At 55.3% G+C, this 25,311-nt stretch overlaps 1 protein-coding gene and 2 long non-coding RNA genes across 5 annotated transcripts; 1 reads left to right on the forward strand and 2 right to left on the reverse strand.

Annotated features, from left to right (window-relative positions):
* The first annotated feature begins 617 nt into the window (after positions 1-617).
* On the forward strand, positions 618-22,842 carry UCKL1 (uridine-cytidine kinase 1 like 1). Of its 3 annotated transcripts, none has more exons than XM_042047412.1 (15): positions 618-700; positions 8,196-8,389; positions 8,930-9,036; positions 9,399-9,569; positions 9,822-9,893; positions 11,386-11,575; positions 12,314-12,375; positions 17,398-17,417; positions 19,801-19,899; positions 20,238-20,331; positions 20,631-20,693; positions 21,028-21,150; positions 21,471-21,578; positions 21,752-21,908; positions 22,471-22,842. In XM_042047412.1, exons 1-15 carry the CDS (start codon positions 651-653, stop codon positions 22,545-22,547), a joined length of 1,587 nt encoding a protein of 528 aa, XP_041903346.1. In that variant the 5' UTR covers positions 618-650; the 3' UTR covers positions 22,548-22,842. The 3 variants fall into 3 exon arrangements, with proteins under 3 accessions (XP_041903346.1, XP_041903326.1, XP_041903335.1); XM_042047392.1 differs by lacking the exon at positions 618-700 and adding an exon at positions 4,201-4,550; XM_042047401.1 differs by lacking the exons at positions 618-700; positions 17,398-17,417 and adding exons at positions 4,202-4,550; positions 13,712-13,728.
* Positions 967-4,001, reverse strand: LOC121673770. The gene is made up of 2 exons (XR_006019298.1): positions 3,919-4,001; positions 967-2,388 (listed from the first exon to the last, which is right to left on the reverse strand). It is a non-coding gene; the product is annotated as an uncharacterized LOC121673770 (long non-coding RNA).
* LOC121673773 lies at positions 22,720-23,987 on the reverse strand. The gene is made up of 2 exons (XR_006019299.1): positions 23,818-23,987; positions 22,720-23,000 (listed from the first exon to the last, which is right to left on the reverse strand). It is a non-coding gene; the product is annotated as an uncharacterized LOC121673773 (long non-coding RNA).
* Between the last annotated feature and the right edge of the window lie 1,324 nt (positions 23,988-25,311).

Raw genomic sequence — 25,311 nt, forward strand, 5'->3', positions numbered from 1 at the left:
CCCCTGGGCGCTCTCGCCTCCCCAAAGACGGGTGGGGACCCCAGGAGTGGTGCTTGCCTTTCCCTCCCCAAACATGTGGTACCACAGACCTCAGCCCTGGGGGAACCCGGCGTGATGGGAGCGCGGTGCCGAGGAAAACCAGATCCCACCCAGCCCGAGATTCCCACAGGGCCGGGGTCTCCCCAGCTCTCCCCAGTGCCCAGAGACGGTGTCTGAGCCCGGGCTCACCTAAATCGCGCTGCCCCGCAGCTGCAGGGTGTGTTGCACCCCTCAGTCTTGGGCAGGGGTGCTCCTGCGCAGCCGCCCCATGGCGCCCACAGGTACCCACTGCATCACTTTGAGCCCCACAGCACCCACCCATGCCCAGAACACCCACCTATACCCCAAAACACCCATCTGCACCCCACAACCCACCCCATGTGCCCTACAGCACCCAGGCGTGCCCACATAGACCCATGTCCCCCCACAGCTCTTACCCATGCCCACAGCCTCCATTTGGCCCCCAGAGCATCCATCCACACCCCAAATCACCCCCAAACGCCCGCCCTCCCGTTCCCGCTCGCTCTCCATCCCGCACTACAAGTCCCGGCGATCCCCGCGGCAGCGCCGCCCCCGCCGCTCCGCGCCGCTCCGCCTCTCCCCGCAGCACCATGGCCGCGGCCCCGGTGCCCGAGGGGGCTTCGGTAGAACCTCACGACAGGTAAGATACCTTCGCTTTCTTTTCCCCGGGATAATCCCTCCGCGACGGGACCGACACCGCGGCGCCCCGGAGCCGCCGGTTCCCGTTTCCCGCGGGCCCCGGGGGTTGCGGTGCCGGTCCCGTCCCCCCCGATGCCGCTTCCGCGAGTGGGGCCTCCCCGAGCCCATCGTTCCGTGAAATCCCTTCGCTTTTCCCAACAACCATTTCTTCCCACCCCCGCTTTATCCCTTGTTTATTTACATCCCTTTTTTTTTCCTTTCACGTTGTTACCTTTTCCCTTATTTCCCTTATTTTATGGTTTTGCCCTTAATTTCCCAGCAGATAAACCACAGCCTCCCATTTTCCAAGCTTGCTGGTACATGCATCCACTCCACCAAGATGAAGAGTGGGACAACCTAAACTTTTCCACCCAAAAACCCCATACAGGGTAACTCCCCCCCACCCCCCACACACAGTCACGTTTCCCCTCTATTTTCCACCCCCTTTTCCAGCACAACCCTCAAGGGGCTGACTGCTCCCAAACATCAAATATCTGGGAATTGCATTTGGATCGTCACTGGTGCGCTGGGGATGTGGCAAAGCTTATAGGGATGGAGCATCCCTGCATCCCTGTTTGCAGGGTACCAACACCCCACAGCACCGACCGACCAACCCCGGCGTCAGTGCCAAAGCATCCTGCCTGTTCCCATCCCTCATGTTCCCATCCTGCATGTGCCAGCAGCTAAATCCATTGCTGGCAGCTGCCTGTGAGTCAGTGGGAGGATGAGGATGAGGATGAGGATGAGAGGAAGGAGTCTCCCTGAGTTGTGCTGGCCGAGCGAGGGATGAGTAACTGGGTTGTGTAACAGAGCCCCTTCCACTGTGGCTTCCACTCGCTATAAATAGCAACAGATAATTGGGTTTGCAGAGGGAAATATTTGTCCTTTTGTGGTGAGGGAGCAGAGACCATAATAGAGCTAGAAAGGAGCACCTGTGCACGGAGCTGCTGGGATGAACCATCCAGCTCCAGGCGGCTCCGGCCAGGACAGAGCTTGGTGCAAGGCTGGGTAAACCGGGAGGGATGTTCCATGGGTTCCAGGATGGGCATGGGCATGACGTGGCATTGGGGTTGCAGCCAGGTCCCTCCACCCCTTGTGCGGGTTCCTTCATCCCTCAGGCAGGTTCATCCATCCCATGGGCAGGTTCCTTGATCCCTTGGACGTGTTCCTCCATTCCTTGGCTCTGTTCCTCCATGCCTCGGGTGGGTTTCTTCATTGCATGGGCAGGTTCCTCCGTCCCTCCCTTGGGATGGTTTCTTGGACAGGAAAGGCCCAGCCAAGGGCCAGCATACACAGATCCAGCCCAACAAAGCTCAGCTCAGCGATGGAGGAAGCAGGTTTGACCTCCACACTCCTGTGGGTGCTGCTCACAGGGTGGGATCTGGGAGCAGGACTCTCTCCTGGGAACAGGCATCCTTCCACCATGGGCTTCGTGTGTCTGCAGCTCTTACACCAATCCACTGACAGTACTTGTGACCAAGCCAGGAAAATCCACATGCAGTCCAGCTTCCATCCTTAAATTCCAAGGGAAACCCACCCAGCAGCTGCCATCACCAGAAGGGAAAGGGGATCCTGGCCTTCGTGCCTGCTTTCCTCTTTCTCCCAATTTTATGTCTGCCATTAGACAAGGGATTTGCTCTTAAAAATCACCTGAAAGCAAAAAGTCCAAAACCCAGGAATTTCAACCTGTGCAAGAGCTCAGAAAGTAGGAAGGGGCTTGGGAAGCAGAGGAGATTTGTGCCGGCAGGAAGGCTCTGTCACTGCTGGCCTTTGGAGCCAGTGTGTCCCACCTGGGAGCCCAGTGGGAATGTCGTGTGGGATGCTGGGAGACTTGCTCCTGTCGCCTGGACATTTAACAAAGGCAGGAAAAGTGGCAGCAGGAGCACACGATAAGGAACAATATCCCTGGGCAAGGGCTCCTCGCGCCGTGTCCCGCATCCCTTGGCTTTTTTTTTTGCTTCTTTAATGAGAGGGAACAGAAGTAGCTCCGGAAGAGAGTTTTATTTTTAAACTTCTGAGAGAGCTTTTACAGCAAGAGGGGAGTCCGGGCAGAGATCAGGGATGCAAAAGTTCCTTTGATCATCGCTCACTTCCCTGACTTTGGGGCAGCAGCTGCGGCTCATGCTGGGGACAGGTTACCCCAAAACCCTCCTGTCCCTGTCCCCTGCCTCAGGACCAGCCCCTCATTCCTGGTTCCCATCAGGTTTCCATCTTTCGAGGTGATGCTCTGCAGGTCCCATTGGTGAGTAGGAGCAGAGGGGGTTTCCTGAGGACTCTGTGAGGCAGTGTGTTTCCCCTGCCTCTGGAACAACCTTGATGGCTCAAGGAGGAGGCAGAAAGGGTCTTTTTCTGTTTCTGGCCCCATCTCCAGGTGTTGGTGCTAAGCAGGAGGGAGCACCTCCCCGAAACCCCTCAGCAGGGGGTGCGCAGAGGCCAAGCTCCTGTCTCACCATGCTGGGGTGGGCTGGGGTCTCACTTGGTGGCCACAGGACTTTGTCAGGATGCTCCGTGTCCCTGGCAGAGCCTGGCTGCCCTCCAGTGTGTCCTGCACCACTTCCTCCCTTCCTTGGCAGCCAGAAGCTGTGGGCTGAGGGCTGCACTGCCCCAGCCTCTGCTCCAGGGCTGACCTGAGCTGCCCCTGCCATGGTGCCCAGCATCTCCCACCTTTGCCACATGTCCTGCCCTTCAGCAGCTGCCTGGCTCCCTGGGCTTCCCGCAGGATGCCCAGGCTCCCTGCCCTCCCTGGAGAGGCTGATGCTGGGAGAGGAGCCGGCTGGCCCGGGGGGGCGAGGGGCAGCTGGCAGGGGGTGCTGAGGGAGTGGATGGCCGGGCACAGCAGCCAGCGGGATGTTATTCTTAGCCACCCGCAGCCCCGGGGTGTTGAGTTTCACCCACTTGTTTACTCCAGGGCAGAGGGGACAGTGAGGGGCAGCTCTTGGGGAAGCTGAGTGACTGGGGCGGGGGACCCTCAACCAGACCTTCACGGATGGGAGCCAAGGGAGAGGGGTGTGAGTCCTGGACCAAAAAGCCCAACATGGCCAGCAGCCCCCAGCCCTGAGCCCCAGCTGCTCCACCAGCTGCATGGGCGGTGCTGGCTGGCTACCCCTGCCCTGGGGTCATCCTCTCCTGCCCCCCTGCAGCCCCCTCCCCAATGGTGTCAAGAGCTCCCTGGGAACTCACCAGTGCCCATGGATGTGGATGTCATTTTCCAGGTGCCCTCCCTGCTGAGCCCCCACGTCCAGGACAGCCGAGCACCCCCAGTCTCAGGAGCAGAGACACCGCGGCTGGTGTTTATTGCCTGTGCTGGGGGCGGTGAGGGGAGGTGTCACCTCACCCCCAACCCCCCCTCTTTTTCTTTAATCAAGCCAGTGCTATTAATATCAGGTAATGAACGTAATCTGGAGGTTAAGCTATCCTCTTATGCTGCTGACCGCCTCGCAGCTCCCAGGCACAGACACTCCCCCAGCTCTGCTCCGTTCTCCTGCCTCCATCTTCCAGCCCCCCAGATCTGCTGGGGCTCCACCTCACCCCAGCCTCTTGGGACCCTTCAGTGCCCATTCCAGGGAGACACTCTGTGCCTGGCTCCGTGCCCCAAGAATCGCCCTGGGAGCCCCTCTGGCATAGCCCCCCTCTCACCCTGGTAGTGCCAGAGGTTGTGGGACAGGAGCTGAAGTGTGGACAGGGACAGGGGCAGGGGGTGACACCCTCAGTCCAGGATCACCCCTGGATCGGCGGCAGGGGGACATGAGCAGCCCCCCAGCGTTCTCCAGTGTCCGCATCTCGGGCTGCTGGGCCCTCGGGCCAGATGGCAGGTGAGTTTTGCTTCGGTTTTGGGTGGGATTTGCTGGTTTTCCTGTTTGTTTGCTGGAATGAACTCTTGGTGGCTCCTGTCCCAGTCCCTCAGCCCCAATTCCCATCTGAAAAGATCAGCTTCCCATGGGACATGGCTGCAGCCAGCCCGGCACCTCAGCAGGCTGTGGGGGGCGGGCGGGGGGTCCACAGGGTTGGGAGCTCGGTCAGTGGGTTGTTTACGGGGCGCAGAGCCCAGGACATGCTCTCCTGTCTGCTGCCAAGTTCAGGTTTGGGGCTGTGCCATCTTTCCTTGCTGCTGTGGGCACTTCTTGGACCTGCTGCCTTTGCGCTCCCAGCCCAGCACAGATCCAGGGTGCTCAGGGGTCTCTGAAGGCAGCACGGTGCAGAGAGCCTGAGCACAGGGCACAGGGATGGGGATGGGAGCATGGTGGGGAAGGAGAGGGGTGTCCCTCACACCTCAGTAAATCCATACTTGGACTAAGCAGGAGCAAATGCTTCCTTCATTTGTGCTGGCACAGCAGTGGAGCTGGAGAGCCCTTCTCAGGAGCAGGACCTCCCCCAGGCTTCCTCTGAGATGCTCCAGCAAGGATGCAGCAGCCACAGGGAAGGCAAAGCATCCCCAAAAGCTGGGGACAGCCTGGAGAGAGCTGTGGCAGCCAAGCCCTCCAGGAAGGCTTGGCAGAAGAGGGATTGACAAGCCCAGGGTGATGTTTCCTTTCCTATTTGCCTTGCTTTGGCACCCCAGGGGTTTGCTCCACTGGGGAGGATCCATGTGGGACAAGGACCTTCCTCTGGGAGAGCCGTGGCATTGACTTCAGCTCTGAACAGAGTCCCATTCTCGGGGGGCTTCACCTTGCGAGTCAGGGCATTGCAGGGGCTTCAGCACTGCTGCAGGGAATTTTTAAAGAGGGATAGGGAGGAATGGCCAATGGAGATGGCTGAGATCATCTGTCCCTTTGGAGCAAGAAGAGCCCCTTCCTGGCAAAGGCAGCCATGGAAAACATCCACAAATCTTTAAGTGTAACATTAGGAGAAAAGGCATGACCTTTGGAGAACTCCAGGACAGCCCTGCAGCCCCACAGCCCTGCTTCTCCCAAATAAATCATGGGAAATGTGGATTTGAGAGGTGTAGAATATCAGCCACCTGTAGAGGCACTGATGGTGTAGATGATACTGATAGAAATAGGTAGAATTTTGGTGAAAGGCCAGAATTATTTGGATGAGGTAAGGCAGAACACCAACTCTTGGAATGGGATTCAGGTGCTGCGTCCCAGAGCAGCCCCAGGTGTGTGGGGGGGATGGCTCCGCTCCTCTCCCAGGGGTGCGTGTCCCTGCGTCCCACAGCGATGTCCCCTCTGTGCCAACACCCTGGGTGTGCTGCAGGCACCCTGGAGAGCAGAGTGGAGAGATGACACTTGGGAAAGCAGGGTGGAGCTGTGGCTGTAATTCTGGGCACTGCTTGTAATTCCGGGCACTGGTGGAGCTGTCGGAGTCCAAACCTCTTCCTGGCAGGAGCTGGATGATGTTGATGCTGGTTGGAGGCAGTGGGAGCAGAGCTCAGCCTTGCTCCAGCTCCACTCCAGCTCCAAAAAACAGAGCTTTGACCAACTTGGAGTCACTTTGGGAATAGTGGCCTCGGTCAGAATCTGCAGGCTGGCACAGCAGAGCTTGGTGCTGGGTGACACCAAGGAGCAGAGCATCCCGACAGGTTCGCCTGTCACATGGAGACTGACGTGCAATCCTGGAGGAAAACCATCCGAGCAGCCCACGGCACTGCGCCGGCGGCACGGCTCTGGAATAACCACGGTCCCAGGAGAGGGGCTGGGATGCGGATGAAAGGAACCGCTTTCTTCTCTGGTAAACAACTGTGTTTTTGTCATCTCTGCTTTTATCAAGCCAAAGTGACGTTGTTTATGCCCCAGCAGCACCGGCTGCTGTCAGCCCCGCTCTGGGAGTAGCACCAGGGGGTAACAGCTGCTGCAGCATCACCAGTGGGAGAGGAGATCCAAACATCCCACCTGGGTTTGCTGTTCCTCATGGAAGGAGCCATTTTTTCACAGGAAGACACCCAGGTTTCCTGATGGGTGTCATCTCCTGAGGTTGCTTTTTAAGAGTCGTAGTTGGGGTGTTTTGGGCTCCTGGTTGAACCCAAGGCCGGCAATGCTTGGAACTGGCTGTGTGTGCTGATGGGCTCCAGCAAGGGATGGGGTGTTGGTGTCTTGAACTCTTGTGGGGGACTCTGGGGGTGCACAGTTTAGGGTGGACATCAGTGGGAGAGGTCCTGTAACAGGGGCAGGAGCTGCAGCCTGCCTTTTGTTAGCAGGAGTTCGGCAAAGCCAGGCAAATCCCTGTCTCCTTGCCTGCTCCACAGGGATGTGCTGGTGCTGGAGGTAGGGATGGTGTGCTGTGGGCATCCTGCCATGCCCGGGGGGTTTGCCAGGGGGATCCCACCCTGCCCAGGGGGCCTGTTTGCCGTGCAAGGGTGGGGATTGCTGGGTCACTTCACACACAGATGGCCTGTCTGAAATTTTGATCTTTATCTAAAATTGCTCTAAAAAGGGCTGGGGGAGGGAAGGGAATTAATCTTCATACCAAAACAGCTTAAAATCAACCCAAAATCTGTAAAGCCCTGCAGTTTAAGCCCTAACAGAGCAGCAGCAAAGCCCTGCTGGCTCAGCCGGCTGTACCAGTGACAGCTTGGAGCCAGTGGTGCCCAGATCTCTTGGTTTCCCTTCCAGCCCAGTCATGGCTGGGGAGAGGAGCAGCATGAGCCAGGAGAGCCCTTTGCACTTTCTCCCGGGGAGCAGACATTCCCCTGGGGCAGCGGAACAGGAGCAGGGAGGAGCAGACACTGGCATAAATAATCCTCCCGGTCCCTTAGCTGGCCAGGCAGCGGCTGCAGCTTATCTCCTGGCCAGAGGCTGCTTATCGCCTCCCGGCCACAGCTCTCCTCCTGCCAAGCTGGAAAGGGCTCTGGAGGGTGCCTTGTTCCTCTCCCTCTCCTGGAGGGAAGATAAGGGAGACTGTTCAGCAGCTGCAGGGCTTTGGGTGAGCTCAGAGCTCTCTCAGCTCCCAAGGCAAAGCTGATGGCTCTGCCCAGCACTGCCTAGGTCTGCCCAGCTAACAGGCTTGTCTCTGGGGGCTTCAGGACAAAAGGGTGGGAGAACTAGAGCTTGGGTGGGAGTGGAGCGCTCAAAGTGGGGAGAGAAAAGGGATTGGGGAGGGGGGGATGAGGATGGTTGTGCTGTAGCCCATGTGTTTGACTTCCATCCCCAAGAAAGGTCCCTCGGCACATCAGGGCGTGTTGTTGCCCCCTGTAACACACCCCTCCATGCTTTGAGAGCTCACTGGGGGATTTGTTTCACACAGACATTCCTCAAACAGCAGGAGTTTAGGGAGGGATGTTTGCATGGCACCTCTTCCAAGTTAAAATTGCTTCTGTGTGAGAATTCCTCGGTGTTGGCCGTGGGTCACAGAGATGTGGGTGCTGGTAGTGCTGCAGCACAGCTGTGCTTGGCTGTCCCACTCTTCCATTGCATCCCTCACCTGTACAATAGGATCCCCCAAGACCCCGCTCCCACACAGTGGGAACGTGTGTCCTTCCCCACCCCCGGTAATTGTGCTCCTTCCCTTCCCCACCCCAGTAACAGCAGTGCTGAATCCCTGGACCGGCTGTATCCCACTGTGGGCTCCACCAAGCCCCCTCGGAAGCGGACCACCAGCCAGTGCAAGTCTGAGCCCCCGCTGCTGCGGACCAGCAAAAGGACCATCTACACAGCAGGCCGGCCACCCTGGTACAATGAGCACGGGACACAGTCCAAGGAGGCCTTTGTCATAGGTAAGCGACCTCCACACTGCCCAGGCAGCATCAGTACCACCTGCCCCATGGCTCTGCAGGAGATTGTGGTGGGTTTCCTGCCCCACCACCTCCTTGGAAATTTGAGGTTGGCTCCAGCCTGGACAGGAGCAGGGGGAGTCCCTGTGGTTAGTCCTGCGTTGACTGGGTGGGCTGAACCCAGGAGTGTGCAGGGGGGGTGATGGATTATAGGAAACCACACTCTTTGCTTCTTGTTCCCTCAGCTCCTGTTGCCTGGGCTGTCATGAGTTCCTAGGGATTTAGGCTGGGCTGGTTCCTGTGCCAGCACTCCCCGTGTTACATAACCATCTAATGATGGGTTTCCCAGCTTTTGCTGGGCATGTTGCTGGCAGTTCCAGTACATGCCATTTGACATTTTCAGGGATAATCTCTTGGAGTGCCTGTGACTTCCCTCTTTGGAGGCTCCTCCAGCTTAGTGCAAAAGCTCAGGACCTGGGCTCCAGCCTATGGTGGGAAGGGCTGTGCCTGGGGTTGGTGGTTTCATCACCTTTTCCCCGGCAGGCCTGGGAGGAGGCAGCGCCTCTGGGAAGACCACGGTGGCCACCATGATCATTGAGGCTCTTGATGTCCCGTGGGTGGTTCTGCTGTCCATGGACTCCTTCTACAAGGTGAGGCTGCACCCCTGTTGGCCTGGCCAGACTCCTCAGGCTGCCACTGCCCAGAGAAGCTGTGGTTGCCCCATCCCTGGAAGTGTTCAAGGCCAGGTTGGACAGGGCTTGGAGCAACCTGATCTAGTGAAAGGTGTCCCTGCCAATGGCAGGGCATTGGAATGAGATGAGTTTTAAGGTCCCTTCCAACCCACACCAATCTGGGATTGTGTAGTAACCCCTGGTGAGGAAACATATTGTGGATTTAGGGTAAGCATGTGGTTTTCCCTTCCAATGGCTCTTGGGGCAGGGAAGAGGTGACTGGGCACGGCAGTGGGGAGGGAACTGCCCAGCCACGTGCCCTAAGCTCTGCTCTGTGGCAGGTGCTGACCAAGCAGCAGCAGGAGCAGGCAGCCAGCAACGACTTCAACTTTGACCACCCTGACGCCTTTGACTTTGACCTCATCATCGCCACCCTGAAGAAGCTGAAGCAAGGCAAGAGCGTCAAGATCCCCATCTACGACTTCACCACCCACAGCCGGAAGAAGGAATGGGTATGGGACACTGAGGGGGTGGGACAAGGTGGGGGACAGCCAAGGCAGGGGAGAGGGGGAGCCAGCTGGACCCCTCCAGCCCCTGCCCTTTGCAGTCCGATTGGCGCTGTCACCCTCTGCTGAGGCTGTGTGCCTGGCTCAGGGTGCATTTTTTGTGTGAGCTGTCACAGTCACAACCCAGAGAGATTCCCTGGGACAGGGCACCTCTGAACAGATGATCTGTGCCTAACCACATCCATTCTGACTCCACAGAAAACCCTGTATGGCGCCAATGTGATTATCTTCGAAGGCATCATGGCATTTGCAGACAAGGAGCTCCTGAAGGTGAGGAAGGGTTTCAAAGCAGTTCCAGGGTGAGATGGTGGGAGGATGCTCTCTCCTGAGGTCCTGCAGCAGGGAGGTGACCTTCTCTTCCAGGATAGACCAACTGCTGCAGCACTTCCCTGTGCAGGAGAAAAAGGCTTTGACTCTGCAGTGGCCAGGGAAGAGCCCCTGGAAGAGGTCAAGTGTTTCAGCAAATACCTCGATCTCAGCCGTTCGTGCCCAGGAAGCAGGAGCCAAGTGGTGACCTGGTTCCTGGCAATGCTGGTGCATAAACACAACTAGAAATAGCCCACCTCCACACTGCGTGCTGTGGCTTGTACAGCCATAGGCAAATCTGCTGAACTTCTACTGCACAGAGCCTGGTGTTCCTGGCAGGGAATCATCCAGCACTTCAGGCTCTCTTGGGGATTATTTGGATTTATCATAGAATCAAATGGTTTGGGTTGGAAGGGACCTTAAAGCTCATCTTATTCCACCCCCTGCCATCGGCAGGGACACCTTCCACTACCTCAGGTTGCTCCAAGCCCTGTCCAACCTGGCCATGAACACTTCCAGTGGTGGGGCAGCCACAGCTTCTCTGGGCACCCTGTGCCAGGGCCTCCCTACCCTCACAGGGACAAATTTCCTCAATATCCCATCTAACCCTGCCCTCTGGCACTGCAAAGCCACTCCCCCTTGCTCTGTCACTCCAGGCCCTTGTCCAAAGTTGCTCTCCAGTTCTCTTGGAGCTTCTTTAGATATTGGAAGGGGCTCTAAGGTCTCCCCAGAACCTTCTCTTCTCCGGGCTGTACAACCCCAGCTCTCTCAGCTTGTCTCCATCTTTGCAGCCCTGACAAATGCTGCAGCAGGCAGTGAGCCATGCACAGACTTAGCCAAGCTCTGTCTAAAGTTACCTCCCTTGCCAAGCAAGCACTTGGGTTGCACTTTTCTGGAGCAAGGATGACCTCCAGTGGACAGCTGGATGAATCCCCCAGGAGACTCCACTCAGCATCCACACTCCTGCCTCTCGCAATTCAGGGCAGAGTCATGAGCTGCCCTGCTATGCTGGGATCCTTTCCAGCATTAATTCCCTGCCTGTGGGAGGGGCTTGGAATGAGATGATCTTTAAAGTCCTTTCCAATTCAAACCATCCAAAGATTCTTTGATTAAGAAGCCCGTGCTTGGTGTGTGTCATGGACAGTAACTCCTCTTGTCTCCTCCTTGCTCTTAAATAACATCCAGCCAAAGCTTTGGAGCTGGTTAGCAGTAGGGACAGAGTTTGGAGCAGGACAAGTCTCAGGGGACACAAGAGTAAGGTGGCAGCAGGGGACTCACAGCAGCACCAGCCAGGTTCCAGGGAGAAGCTCCGCGCAGGAGGGAGCACAGCGGATCTGGGCACTGTTAAATGGGTGCTGGGCCGGGTTGGGCTCAGCCCCACCTAGGGCAGCAGGGGATGATGGGTTGAGTCCCACACCTGACCCAGTGGGGTTTGTCCCCTCCACTCTCCTTTCAGCTCCTGGATCTGAAGATCTTTGTGGACACGGACTCAGACATCCGCTTGGTGCGCCGCCTGCGCAGGGACATCAGCGAGCGTGGCCGGGACATCGAGGGTGTCATCAAGCAGTACAACAAGTTTGTCAAGCCCGCCTTCGACCAGTACATCCAGCCCACCATGCGGCTGGCAGACATCGTTGTCCCCCGAGGTACCTGCCCAGGGCTGTCCTCAGTGGCACCCCTGAGACCCTTCAGAGACCCCGGCCCTCTGCCCTCAGCTCTGCCAGCCAGTCCGTCTCTCTCTGGCTGGTGAGGACACAGAGTGGCTGTCCCATGCCAAAACAAAGGTCCCTCCAGCTGAGGCTCTCCAAACACTCCCCAAAAGCATGGGGAAAGTCTGTACATTTCCCTCAGCCAGTCTCCTGCCCTACGAGCTCCTGCAGCACAGTGATTTAAGAGCTGGAGGTGACTTGAAGATATCCAGTAACAGATTATAGAATAAGAATTTAATAAAAGCAGAAATGTCTCCTGCTTCACTAGGAAAGAGTGGTTTGGGGAAGCAGTATAGTTTTGAACACAGTGGGAATTTAGGGAAGAAACATGGAAAAAACCTGTGGTGCTGACCAGGATGACTTTTCTTTCCCTGGTATAAAGTGTCAGGACAAGAGGAAACAGCCTCAAGTTGCACAAGGGGAGGTTCAGATTGAATGTCAGGGAAAATCTCTTCACCAAAAAGGCTGTCAAGCCCTAGCACAAGCTGCCCAGGGCACTGGTGAAGTCACCATCCCTGGAGAGATTTAAAAGGTGTGTGGATGTGACACTTGGGGACATGGTTTAGTGGTGGCCTTGTCAGTGCTGGGTTAATGGTTGGACTCAATGATCTTAGAGGGTTTTTCCAACCTTAACAATTCTGACTCTGTGATACTTTTGCTTTTGGGTCACTGCAGGGAGTGGAAACACTGTGGCCATCGACCTGATTGTTCAGCATGTCCACAGCCAGCTGGAAGAGGTAAGAGCTGCCCAGTCCTTGGGTGGTGAGGGGGCTTCACAGCCTTGCCTGGCAGGGAGCCATGCTCTGGGTGCCCAGGTGGGAATGGCCTGGCTTCTCCTGTGCTCCAGGTGTGGGAGTCCCTGTGAACTCCTCTCAGCCCTCTCCCTCACTCCAGTGAAGGAAACTGCGTTCTCCCTGTGCTCTGGTTGGTCCTGGCTCCTCTGCCAGCTGTGGTCCAGCAGCAGCTTCCTTCCCTCCCTGGGACAGCAAATCGTCAGGGGACAAACCAGCCACCCTCCTATGATCCTAGGGATGTGTCCCCCTGCCTGCATCCCTCCCAGGGCCAGCATTGCCCCAGACCCTCCACTGCTCCAGCTCTTGGGCTTCTCCTCTTCCCTCCCATGCAGACATTGCTGCACAGGCTTTCCAGTCAGGAGCCCACTTTTCCATTTCTGTGCTGTGTGCAGCTCTCGGGTTTCAAAATCCTAAGTCTGGTCACGTTTGAGCCCCAATCCAGGCACATGCTCCATCACTTCCCCACTGCTGGCTTTAAGTTTTCTGTTTGTCCTGGGCCAGTCCTGACTGGTGTTTTGGGACCCTGCAATGAACTGATGGCATTTTATGTTGCTGTCCCCGAACAGCACAGCCTCCTCCCGCCCCACAGTTGTAGCTTTGGTGATGTTTCAGTTGTGGAGATGCTCAGAGTGATGTCCTGGGAGGTGGAGGGAGCATGACCTGGAGATAGATGCACTGGAAAGTGTAGGGCTTGGTTCTTTCAAGTCTTTTTTGGAGCTCCCAGGTGGCAGGAGCTGCTCAGGCCTGGGATGGGAGCTGGCACGCCACGGCATCTGGCTTCCCATGATAGAAGGATCAGGAGGGACTGCTCTTGGGCAAAGGTGTCTTGGCATGTTCCTCCTCCTGGAGTACCTCCTCCTGGAGTACCTGGCTGCCTGAATTCCCAGCACTAAACTCTGGCACGTTGGGAAGGTGGTTTCTAAACCCTTGGTCACAGGAGGAAGGATCAGAGCCCCAGCATCCCTGCTAGTTCCAGGCTGAGGAGGGCACCCAGCCCTGAGGCAGAGTCCAGGAAAGGGGAATGGCTGTTTCCCCCAGCTCCTGGGATCCAGCCAGGGAATATCACAGCAAACCCAGCACCTCCAGGGTGCTGCTGTGAGCCAGGCAAGGGGTTGGCTTGGGGGGGACTTTCATTGACCTGGGGAGGGGAAGAAGGGCAAAAGGCTACATGTGAATTCAGGAAAATACTCCTATTTTTCCTTTTTTTTTATCTTGAAACGACCCTGGTGTTGACAATGCTTAATACCGGTTGCGTTGTGTCTTTGTGTTGCTGCCGCAGCGTGAACTCAGTGTCAGGTAAGAGCCCTCACTCTGTCCTGTCTGTGCAGCTGAGGCATTTCCAATGCCAGGCACCACTTGGCCTCACCCCGACCTGCGGCGGGACTGGCAGCTCGCGTAGCGCACGGCCTCGTCACGCTCCACAGTGACAAAAGGCCACCTTCCCCTTGGCTTTGGGATGGCAGGAACAGGGTTGCTCCCCAGGGAGGTACTGCCAGCTTGAGTGCAGACCCCTGAAGCTGGGACAGGGCCAGGTTTATAGCTGGGGATCCCTGGTCTCTGCAGGAAGGGAGGCTTTTCATCCTGAGACTCTCTTTTATTTCTCTTCATCCTCTAAGATGAACAGTTTTCAGAGCCACTCTCCATCCCTAATGATTAAATATCGTTAAACATCAATTATTAGATTAGTCAAAGCATCTTGAAAAAAGGGTGGAGAGTCACTTTTTAAATGGGCGGATAGTTATAGGACAAGGAGGAACAGTTTTAAACTAAAGGAGGAGATATTTAGATTGGGTAATAGGAAGAAGTTCTTCCCTGTGATGGTGGTGAGGCCCTGGCACAGGTTGCCCAGAGAAGTTGTGGTTGCCCCATCCCTAAAAGTGTTCAAGGCCAGGTTGGATGGGGCTTGGAACAACCTGGGATAGTGGAAGGCGTCCCTGCCCATGGCAGAGGGTTGGAATGGCATGTTCCTTAAGGTCCCTCCCAGCCCAAACCAGTCTGTGATCTTGAGGGTGGTGGGAACCCTGGACCCCTTGCTGCACGCAGGGATCTGCCTGGTGGCACCCAAAGGAGCGTAGCAGCTTCACATGGCCAGAGGTACCAACTTTCCCACAGCTTCTGGAGGATGCACAGCCACTTCTGGAGGACTGAGAAAATCCTGCTGCCTAAATCCAACAGGATTTCTAATTTCTCAGTATCCGTAGATGGATGCTATAACATATATGTTGATTTACTAAACCTCTTCAGAGTGTGGCCCCAGATGGGACTTCAGCTCTCTTGCTTCCATTAAGAAGCCAACTAGGCTTTCAGGTATTCTTGTAGGAAGCGGAGGGAATGGATTACTGGAAATGGGTTTCATTTAGATCTCCATCATTGAATGGAGATACTCAAGTCAAGTAACCTTAAAATTTACATTTGGTATACAATGAGCTTTTAAAATAACTGAGGTGAACAGGGAAAAGGCTCTGCCTTACTTATTTCTGCCTTAGCCAGTCATTTCCTAGACTAGACAAGTGGATGTTTTATTTTATTTCCCTTTGCTTGTTTAACACCCTGGGGCCTGACATTTCCATACAGACACGTAAGCTTCCCTCTGTGTCTGGAGGTCCAGGTGGGAAAGTGTTCTTTAGTATGGAGAGAAATCTGTTGCTTTAAAAAATTGCAGGAATAACATTAGAGAGGAGAGTAATATGTGTGCAAATATGTATGTGTATATAGAGATAGATAGATAGATAGATACTTATACACACATAAAATTTCCTTTCTCCTCTTTAATCAAAGGGGTGTTCGGTACAGGTGATCTTTTTCTGCACTTGAAAATCAGGTATTTAATATATCCATAAAGTATTAGAAGTTTTATGATAGCGAGTTTGGAAAGGTAACGCTGACCTCCCAAAACACCTCCATGATCACCACAGCTGGTTTTATATTCTGTTTAAGGCTTCCATTTATGCCTTTGATAGAAAATCTGGAAAAAAATTCCTGCAAAAACCCAAATCTGCTGCCACTGCTGGAGCCCCAGTGCTTTACTGCTGCTGTGGTTTCCCCTGCTGTCTCTCTGCAAGAGGAGTGGGGTGGATGGAGAGTCACATCGAGTGACATGTGCCTGGCAAATACGGGCTTTTCATCGCAAACAATTCCCCATCCTCTTGTCTGGAATGGCTTCATCTAAATGTCACGGTTGTTGTTCTGAAGTCACTGCTGTTTGGTGGCAGTGGGGACACAGGGAGGGCTTTGTGCTGGCAGGATAAAACCTGAATGCTCAGATCTGGCCCCCGTCTGAGGTGTCTCTGTGGTCCTTGTGCTGCAGGGCTGCCTCTTCTGGCCAAGGGACTGGCTGGGACAAGCAGGGAGTGCCTTTCCCCATTCAGATGGGTGCATTCTGGGGAGTTTAAAGCAAGTGGTGCCTTCCTTGGACATGCAAGGCTTGTTTTCATCCTGAAACCCCTACCTCCAGAGGACCATGCTTGCCTTCCCAGTTATTCCCTCAGAGCACAGGTTGTTCCTTAGCATTCTTGGGATATTTCTTGTCCAGCTTCCCCCATGTTTCACTGTGCTCATGCTGGAGATGTAGTTCCATACCAGCACTCCCAGGTGGGTATTCCTCCTGGAGCCTGGCAGCAGGAGCTGCAGCAGCCAGCCCATGCTGAGGCACAGTGCTCCCAGCCCAGCCTGTTCTGCATCCCTCCTGCCACGCTCTCCCGCTCCTGGAGCCAGCGCTCTTTCCAGCCGGTTCCCCTCACCAATCAATATTCCCCACCCCCAAGGTCCCGATCAGCTTGGCGTGCCCTTTGCCAATTGTGTCTTTAAATATCAACCCGTGGCGCAGTTTAATAGCCCTTGTTTGAAATGTCAGCCCTGAAAGGCAGCCGTGTACGTGTTTGAAATGCCTTGACTGCATCATCTCCTTTGTAGCTCGATGTCTCTTGTCTGCTTCCTGCTTGATAGCATGTTCCACAAAGAGCTGAGGATGCTCCCTGAAGTCTTCCTGGGAGATGGTCACCCCTTCTCTCTCTCTCTCTTTCTTCTTCTTTCCATTTTTTTTTTCCCTTTAAAGTTTTGTTCTCGGGGGAAAAAATAAGTTTCCAAAATAAGACGTTTTCTTGACGTGCTCATGGCCGCCCGTCTGGATGTTCCGTCACAGTCCTGTCTTGGCAGGGAGGGACAGGAGGCATTGCGCTCCCTCCTTCCCTCCCAGGATGGGCAGGGAGTGACAGCAGTGGTGGGATGGCTGTGGAAGGGCTGAGCTCTTCCCTCAGCCTCCGGTCCCTCTCCAGGTCTTCCCTGCAGGCAATGTTCTGTTCAGAGCCAGGTCTCTTTCCATGTTTCCAGTGCTCTTGGCTTTCCATGTTCTCCAAGGCTTGAGCAGATCATCAGCATGCAGGAGGGGGACACCCCTGTGAGCCCACAAGCAACTTGCCTGGGAGCAGGGCCGGTTGGGTGAAGTGGAGCCCTGGGTGAGGACTTGGCATGAGCCCTGGACGTGTTGAGTACCAGGTTGGATGGGGCTTGGAGCAATCTGGTCTAGTGGAAGGTGTCCCTGCCCATGGCAGGGAGGGTGCAATGAGCTGATCTTTTAGGTTCCTTCTCATCCAAACCATTCTAGGATTCTGTGGTTCTAGGTTGCAGTGTGGTACTGCCTGGGACAGAGGTGGGACAGTGTCCCTGCTGTGGCTCCAGGACAGTGAGAGCAGACAGTTCTTTTCCCTCATGGAGCCGGGAGTGGAGCCAGTGCCATGGAGAGCAGTGGTGACATGACTTGGTCACCAAGGGAGGAGTGTTGGGTCTGTACAGTGATGGCCTAGGCATCAGGCAGGTCCAAGACCCATTGATCAGTTGAGGGATTTTTTTCCCCCTCTGACTAATGACAGTGCTTTCTCCTCTTTTTCATGTCATGTTTGTCCCTCTCCTAAACTCTTGTGTCTCCTGTCTTGTCTCCCCTGAACATCCCTCCCACCGGGTGACCAGAGGAAGCTGCGCTGGGATATGTGAGGAGACAAACGCTTATGGCAGTGTTTTGGTTGTGACACTAATGGCGGGGAGTGGGCGAGGGCTGTGCAGGGTGAGCCGCCTCACTAACCCGGGCGGGGCATCTTGGGGCAGACAGCTCATGGGGTCCCGCTTTGCTGGGGCGGTGTGGGCCAGACAGAAGTGGGGGCACTTGAAAGAGAAGCTTTATCCCAAAAATGGGACCTGTTTCCCAGAAAGTACCACAGAGAGACCCCCACAACACTGAGTGGTTTCCAAGCAGGGTGGTATCCAGACCTCCCTGTCGCCATACTGCATGGGTGTTGAAGGAAGGTGTGGAAAACTTGGTGACAGAATGTTGACAGCATTTCCTGGGGGTCTGTTGACAGCTCGGGGTGCAGGGGAGGTGTTCCCACTGCTCATGGAGGTTGGAAAACCCTTGGCATGTGTGGCAGGGAGCAGGAGTTGGGTCACATCACAACGGGAGAGGGGCTGCCCACTCCACTGGCATGGTGGGATGCTGTGACATGGACCTGGCAGTGATGCAGGGGAAAAGTGCCAGTGGCAAGCTCCGTCCTGTGCTCCTTGGTGAGCTGTGCTGATGGAAGATGACCCCACCAGCTCTTCTGGTTTAGGCAACAGCAGTTTGTCACCTGGGCAAACCCAGCCAAGGCCATGTGCTAAGGGTTTGTGGCTCTGTGTTGGGGGCCTGTCTCTGCCCCCTAAAGCAGGTGAGCTGGCAGCCCCCATGCCAGCACCAGCATCTGCCCAAGGCAGGGCTCATGCCCTCACCACCACGTGTTGGCATCCAGGGGGTTGAGAGGGGTTTAGGTAGGGCTGTGCCCCCAGGATCTGTCCCCAGGCCAGCTCTGGCAGGAGGAGGGAAGGGAGGGCTGTGGGGGCAGAGCCGTGGGTGCTGCCAGCAGCACAGTCCTGGCACGGGAGCATCTCTGAGGGCTTTGAACCTGCGAGACAGCAACTAACGGAGGGAGCTCGCTTCACTGACAGCAGGGCCGGGGCCTTGAGGGCTGCTTGTCCCAAACCAACGATGGGGTCTGCACACAGCAGGCAAGCCCACAAGGGAACCACAACCCATCCATGCTCTCTGCACGGCTGCCAGCTGTCCTGGCTCTCTGGAGCGTTCCCTGCATGGGGACTCTTAGCCGCTACACACGACTGGAGCTGGTAAAGCAAGAAGGAGCCCTTAAGTACCCACAGGCCTTGGGAATGTCTTGTTTGGTGTTGGTTGGCAAAGACCAGGAGATGGCTATGTGGATGGAGGCCTTGAGATCTGCTCTCCTTCATGCCTATCCATCTTCTCTGTCTTCCTCTCCGCTTGCGTGCCTCTGTGTGCCATTAATCCAGGTTTCTGCTTGATTTGAAATCTTAATCATGCAGTGCTTTCATTTGCTCTCTTCTCTGCCTCCCCGACATCTCTGTGTTTTTTGCCAGATGCAGCCGTTGGCACGTGTGTGATCTGATGTGTGGCTTTCAAACCCCAGCCCTCCTCCCAGACAAAGTTGCTTGTCCATCCTGCCCAGCCTTGTGGAAGCCAAATGTGACCTTCCTCTCATTACTGCCACTCTCACAGGGAGAAGTGACTAATGGGGCTCCATTGTGTGCTTCCCCATGAATGGTGTTCCCTTGATCCCAGAATAGCTTCCAGCCCTATTCGTTATGTGGAATGAGTCACACAGAGCCAGTCCTGTCCAGCCATAAAGTCTTGAAGCTGTTCCCAATTTGGAATGCGCCAGGTGCTCTCTGAAATAGTCACATTCCAGATATGTGCCAGCACTGCCAGCCTGGATGCCTGTCCAGCTCCTGGTGACATCTGGCACTTGTAGGTCAGAGACAACCACAACAGCCCCTCCTCACCCCATGAGTCCAAGATCCATCAACAGATAAGACTCTGGAATAGGAGAAGGTTTTGATTTCATTTTCTACTTTCTTCCCAAATGGTGGAAACCAAGATGGGCCAGCCACCTTCAGAGAAGCTGTGGCTGCCCCATCCCTGGAAGTGTTAAAGGCCAGGTTGGATGGGGCTTGGATTAACCTGGTCTAGTGGAAGGTGTCCCTGCCCATGGCACAGGGCTGGAACAAGATGGTCTTTAAAGTCCTTTCCAACCCAAACTATTCCATGAACCTGGGTCAACTGCCCAGCAGGAAGGCCAGGTCCTTGGGCTGCAAGGTATCCCTAACTCCAGTGGCCCCGGTTTGTGGGAGCAGGTCCCTTTGCCATGACAGGGACCAGGCAGGGCTGGCTGCTCGCTCAGTTTAGCTGGAGGGCCTCTGTGTGTGTTTGCAGTATGAGATAACATCTGGGAGGATGGCTCTGGCCATGTGCTGTGCTCCAGCCTTCAGGCAGCCTTCTCCAGACCTTCTGACCGTGTGTTTGGTTTTCAGGGCTGCCCTGGCCTCTGCCCACCAGTGCCACCCCCTTCCTCAGACCCTCAGTGTGCTGAAGAGCACCCCTCAGGTGAGGGGCATGCACACCATCATCAGGTAAAGCCCCTGCTGTGGCTCCTGGGGTGGGATGGGGCTCAGCTACTGGTGGGATGGGCTGGCCTGTCTTTGGGCTTCCCAATCCACTTCTGCCTGTCTGTATAGCTTGGAGACACAAGACAGGGCAGATGGTGGTGGCCCCTGCATAGAGGACCTGTGTAGTTACTGCTCAGTGATCTTGCCAATAATTTTTCTGCTTTTTACATTAAAACAGCACAGTTTCAGGTTCAGATGGTGCAAACAAGAACCAGGAAGGGGCAGGGACTGCCAGACCCTTGCTAGCAACTCCTGGGACACATTTAGGTCCAGAGCTGACATTGCCTTTTCTCCCCCTCTAGAAACAAGGAGACCAGCAGAGACGAGTTCATTTTCTACTCCAAGAGGTTGATGCGGTTGCTAATTGAGCACGCACTCTCTCTGCTCCCATTCCAGGTGGGTTCAGGGCTGGTAGATGCTGGGTTTCTTCTCTGATTCCTAACCCTCAACTGCTGGGGAGCCAGGACAGTCCTGGTGCTGCTCCTCCAAGCTTCCCCATGGATCAGTCCTTTTAACCCTCAGATTAAAAAGCACCAGGACTCCCCAAGGCTACAGAGCAATGCTGTGGCCCTGGGTAACAGCTCTTTGTCCAGCCTTGGTGTCCAAGGGTCCAGCCCCTGCAGCTGGCTGACTCCAGGGCTCCTGTGAGAGCCACATCAGAGCCCCTGGTAACTGTTTTCACGTGTTTCTTGTAGAGTTGCACAGTCCAGACCCCTCAGGGACATGACTACGAAGGGAGGACATACAGCGGGAAGCAAGTAAGTGGAAGCCAAAGCAATGTTGAGACCTGCCCTGTGGGGGTGCACTGGAAGCCCTGTGGGTGCGGGGAAGGACATCCCTGTCTGCCATCAGGCTGTGTTTGGTGCCTGCTATCATGAGTATGACACCCTGTACCATCAGGAAAGGCAGGTTGGTGACCAAGGGTGCCCCTTGTGCCCTCTCACTGAGGGTGGCAGCCTGGACTGGGAGTGGCACAGCCCTCTTGGAAGGGATATGCTTTTGGGTTGCCCATTAGAGTCCCCCGCTGCAGAGACCCAGTGTGGGGTGGTGGCAGCTCCTACACCATGCAACCACCCCGGCCGTGTGCTGCAGATCACCGGGGTGTCCATCCTGCGAGCGGGAGAGACCATGGAGCCGGCGCTGCGTGCGGTGTGCAAGGACGTCCGCATCGGCACCATCCTCATCCAGACCAACTGCAACACGGGCGAGCCGGAGGTAAAGCCTGGGGCCACTGAGGACATTTCCTGGTGTTAGTCTGCATGCAGGGTGGGAGCATGGCTCAGGTGTTTCCTGACAGCTCTTCAGCAACCCAGGAGTTGGTCTTCGCAGGGGTTGAGTGCTTTGAAAGCTGCTCAAGTGGCTTTTTCCAGCAGGCTTGTGCTGGTTTGCTGCCAAGTGTTTGTGCTGGCTCCGAGCTGACAGCTGGGGTCCCAGGGATAGAGAGGCAGGAGAAATCCTTCACCCCTCAAAGAGAAGGGCTCAGGTTGCTCCATTTGCCTGCAGCCTCTAAGCTGCTCTCTCTTTCCTCCACCCAGCTCCACTACCTGCGGCTGCCCAAGGACATCAGCGAAGACCACGTCATCCTGATGGACTGCACGGTCTCCACGGGTGCTGCGGCGATGATGGCAGTGAGGGTGCTGCTGGTACGGATGGTGTTGGGCAGGGGTTTGGCTCTGGAGCAACCTCCAAAGCACCAGCCACAGCCATGCTGAGGGGATGTGCCTGGAACTGGCTCCTCCATGGGAAGGAGGGTGTCAGGGCACACAGCACAGGCTTGGGTAACTCATCCTGAGCTGTCCCTGTGCATTTCCTATAGGATCATGATGTCCCAGAGGACAAGATCTTCCTGCTCTCCCTGCTCATGGCAGAGATGGGTGTCCACTCGGTTGCCTATGCATTTCCCCGGGTGAAGATCATCACCACAGCTGTGGACAAGAAGGTGAACGACCTCTTCCGGATAATCCCCGGCATCGGTGAGTGTCTTGGTAGGAATGACTTGTGGCGAGGGGATTTTTAGTGCTTCTGGTGGGGAGAGGACACGAAGCCCTGGCTGTCAGCAGCAGTTTAGGTCTGGCCTTACATTACCCAGAGCCCCACTGCCCCTCCTGGGTCCTGCTGCCAGGTGGGTGTCAGGATCACCATGCTGGCTCTGAGATCTGCCAGGCAGCCGTCACCTTGTCAGCAACAGGAGCCATTGCACATGCCTCCTCCAGCCCCAGGCAGAGAAGTCAGGCGGGGACAGCTGGAGCAGCCCTGTGCCCTCCTCCTTCCCTAAGCTGCCACCTTCCACAAGTTCACCCAAAACAAGTTCACTGTGTTCTTCTGTTCTCACTTCTGCTGTGCCGGGAAACACCTCCACTGGGTGCTAAGCCAGCCTACAGGCTGCTCCACTTTTTCTGCCACTCTAGTTTTCCTGCTGTTCAAGCTGTCAGATAAACCTGCTTTGGTGCCCTTGCCTGCTGTGATGAGGACAGGCAGGAGGATGTGTCCCAAGGCTCCCACAGTGCTGCACTCTGACTCTCTCTCTCCCCACAGGGAATTTTGGTGATCGGTACTTCGGGACAGATGCTCCTCCTGACTGGAGCGACGATGAGGATGCTCTTAGCACTTAGCTGGATGTGGAGGTGCCACTGGCACCAGGCAGCTTCAGCACCGCACCTTAACCCCTCTGTCCAGTGCAGATTTCTCCTTCCTCTCACCAAGCATAGATATTTTTTTCAAATCTTACACCGGAAATCTAGGGCATATTTTTTCAAAGAAACATAAATCCTAGTTTGACTTTATGGACAGTCACGTGTCCCAGCATAGAGTGGAGTTAATTTATTTTAATTTAAATATTTGCCTATATAACTTATTTGAGATATTTTATAAAGGACAATAATAAATTTTTTCTCTGGTTTTCTTGAACGGAGTCATTCTTTGTCACTTCCCATGACTAGAAGGATTTGTGACCCTTCAAGACTACAGTCCTGGGAGGGGAGATGCCATGAGCAGTGGTGGGAGGTGAAGAATACCACACCCTCGATCCAAAGACTTGGTGCCAGAGTAGAGGCAGTTCCTCCTGTCTGAAGGGAAACCAAAGCTGTTATAAAGCGTCCAAAGGAGCTGCACTAGGATGGTGAAGGATGTGGAGGGAAAGCCATACAAGAAGCAGCTGAGGTCACTTGGTTTGCTCAGCCTGGAGGAGACGGAGAGGAGACTGTCAGGGTCTGCAGCTTCCTCCTGAGGGAGGTGGAGGGGCAGGCACTGATCTCTGTGTATGACCAGGGACAGGACCTGAGGGAACGTCTGGAGCTGTGTCATGGGATGTTTTAGGTTGGATATTAGGAAAAGGTTCTTCCCCCAGAGGGTGGCTGGGCACTAAAACAAACTTCCCAGGGTGGTGGTCATGGCCCCAAGGCTGCCAGAGCTCAAGGAGCATTTGGACAACACTCTCAGGCACATGGTGCAATTGTTGGGGTGTCCTGTGCAGGACCAGGAGTTGAGCTCAATGATCCTAGTAGGTCTCTTCTAACTCAGGAGATTCTGTGATTCTGCAAAGTTCAGTTTGGATCATATCACACTTCAGCTGAAGAAGCACCAAGTCCCTGTTGTGAGTTCAGCACCCAAAGTGAAACAGAGCTCACCCCAACCCCAGCTCTTGCTGAATCAGAGCTGCTCAAGACATGGTGAGGAGCACGTTCTGTATCTGTCCCAGGACACAGTGAACAGAGCAGGGAGACCTCAGTGGAAGGGAAGCCAGCCCCACATGAAGGGCATTCAGCCAGAGGAGGCTCTGACCTCCAGGGCTGAACATGGAGCATTTTGCTTTCCTGCAGGATTCAAAGTATCAACGCAACACATTTGTGCAGGAGATAAACATGCCAAGAGCAGCAAACTTACCTCTTGTCTGGGCATCCCTGGTCCAGAGCCAGCTCCTGACGGGTCAGGCAAGGCTGCTGGCAGCGCAGGACTGGGAGGGGGATGCTCTGCCAAGCCCTCACCAAAATGGAGAGTCACCTGGTGATCACTTGGTGTGGGCTTGGGTGTGACGAGCCCGAAATAACCGCCACTGCTCTGCGGCACACTGTGTAAATTCTCAGCTAGATTTAAAAGAAAACACACACCCGAGTTCCTGCCAGCACTTGGTGAAAGAAGGAGCCCTCCACTGAAAGCCACGCTCAGAGCCAACAATGACACTTGATTAGTGTCTGCTAAAAATAGTTCCCTGCGTGGGTGGAAGGAGAGCTCATGAGCACAAACACGGGAGGACAGGCAGGCATGGGGGTTTAGGCTGGAGCAGCAGGTCAGCAGCGGTGGGTTACCGGGTCCATGGAAGAGCATGACATGGACAGGGAGATGTTCTACTTGGTTGCTCCAAGCCGCATCCAACCTGGCCTTGAATACTTCCAGGGATGCGGTATCCACACGTTGCTTACCTGGGGGGGGCAAAGCACCTCCTATTCCCCAGTATGCTCAGTCTCTGCCTTCAGGTAATGTGCGACAGGACAAGACAAAACAATTGTGCCAGGGGAGGTTTAGAATGGACATTGGGGAAAATTTCTTCACCTAAAGGGTGCTCTAACATTGGAACAGGCAGCCCAGGGCAATGGTGGAGTCACCATTTTTGCTTAGCAGATCCTGCTTTTACCTCAGATTTACACTTCCCCCAGTAGAGCCACATTTTCCTCACATCTGCACCATCCATTCTGTCTGAGTTCGAGAAGGGTTTGGATAAGGCTCTCGGGCACATGGTGTGATTTTTCGTCCTCTGCATGGGCAGGAGTTGGACTCAATAATCCTGATGGGTCCCTTGCAGCTCAGCATATTCTACGATTCTGTGATTATTTTGCTTCAGCAAATCAACCCTGTGCCCATGCCAGCAGCTCCCACAGGGTGGCTGCTCCTGCCACTGACAAACATGGAGCCATCCCTTCCCGCCCTGTGGGCTGCTCCTGCCACTGGAATATATGGAGCCATCTCCTCTCCTCCCACACTGTGCCTGCTTGAGACAACCATGGCTGATTCATCCTCAAACGCTGTTTCTGGTGACTTCCACCCTCACTGCCGCCATTTGCCCTCACACCACGGCGCCATCTTGGATCCCTCACCCTCCCCGTCAGGCCGCCACGTTCCTCTCCCTCACACCACCATTACCAGCGCTATCAGACCAAATTTAGTTTCAGGGCTACAAGGCAGAATTTATTTTGTTTGTGACAAACTGCTGGCAGCAAACGCCACGTCGGAAACACTGCGTGGGTGGCAGGCGGCTCCCTCCCTCCCCTCTGCCTGTGCCTCACTGCCCCCCCAGCCGGAGGCTCTGAGGCCATGCTGGCCACGGACTGTGGTGGAGGAACACAATAAAAACCACTCTTTTCTTGCCAAGATAACGATCTA

The sequence above is a fragment of the Corvus kubaryi genome, unplaced genomic scaffold (assembly GCF_017639235.1).
Source record: "Corvus kubaryi isolate FWS band 111438036 unplaced genomic scaffold, C.kubaryi_AGA036_p1.0 134, whole genome shotgun sequence".
NCBI classification, from domain to species: Eukaryota; Metazoa; Chordata; class Aves; order Passeriformes; family Corvidae; genus Corvus; species Corvus kubaryi.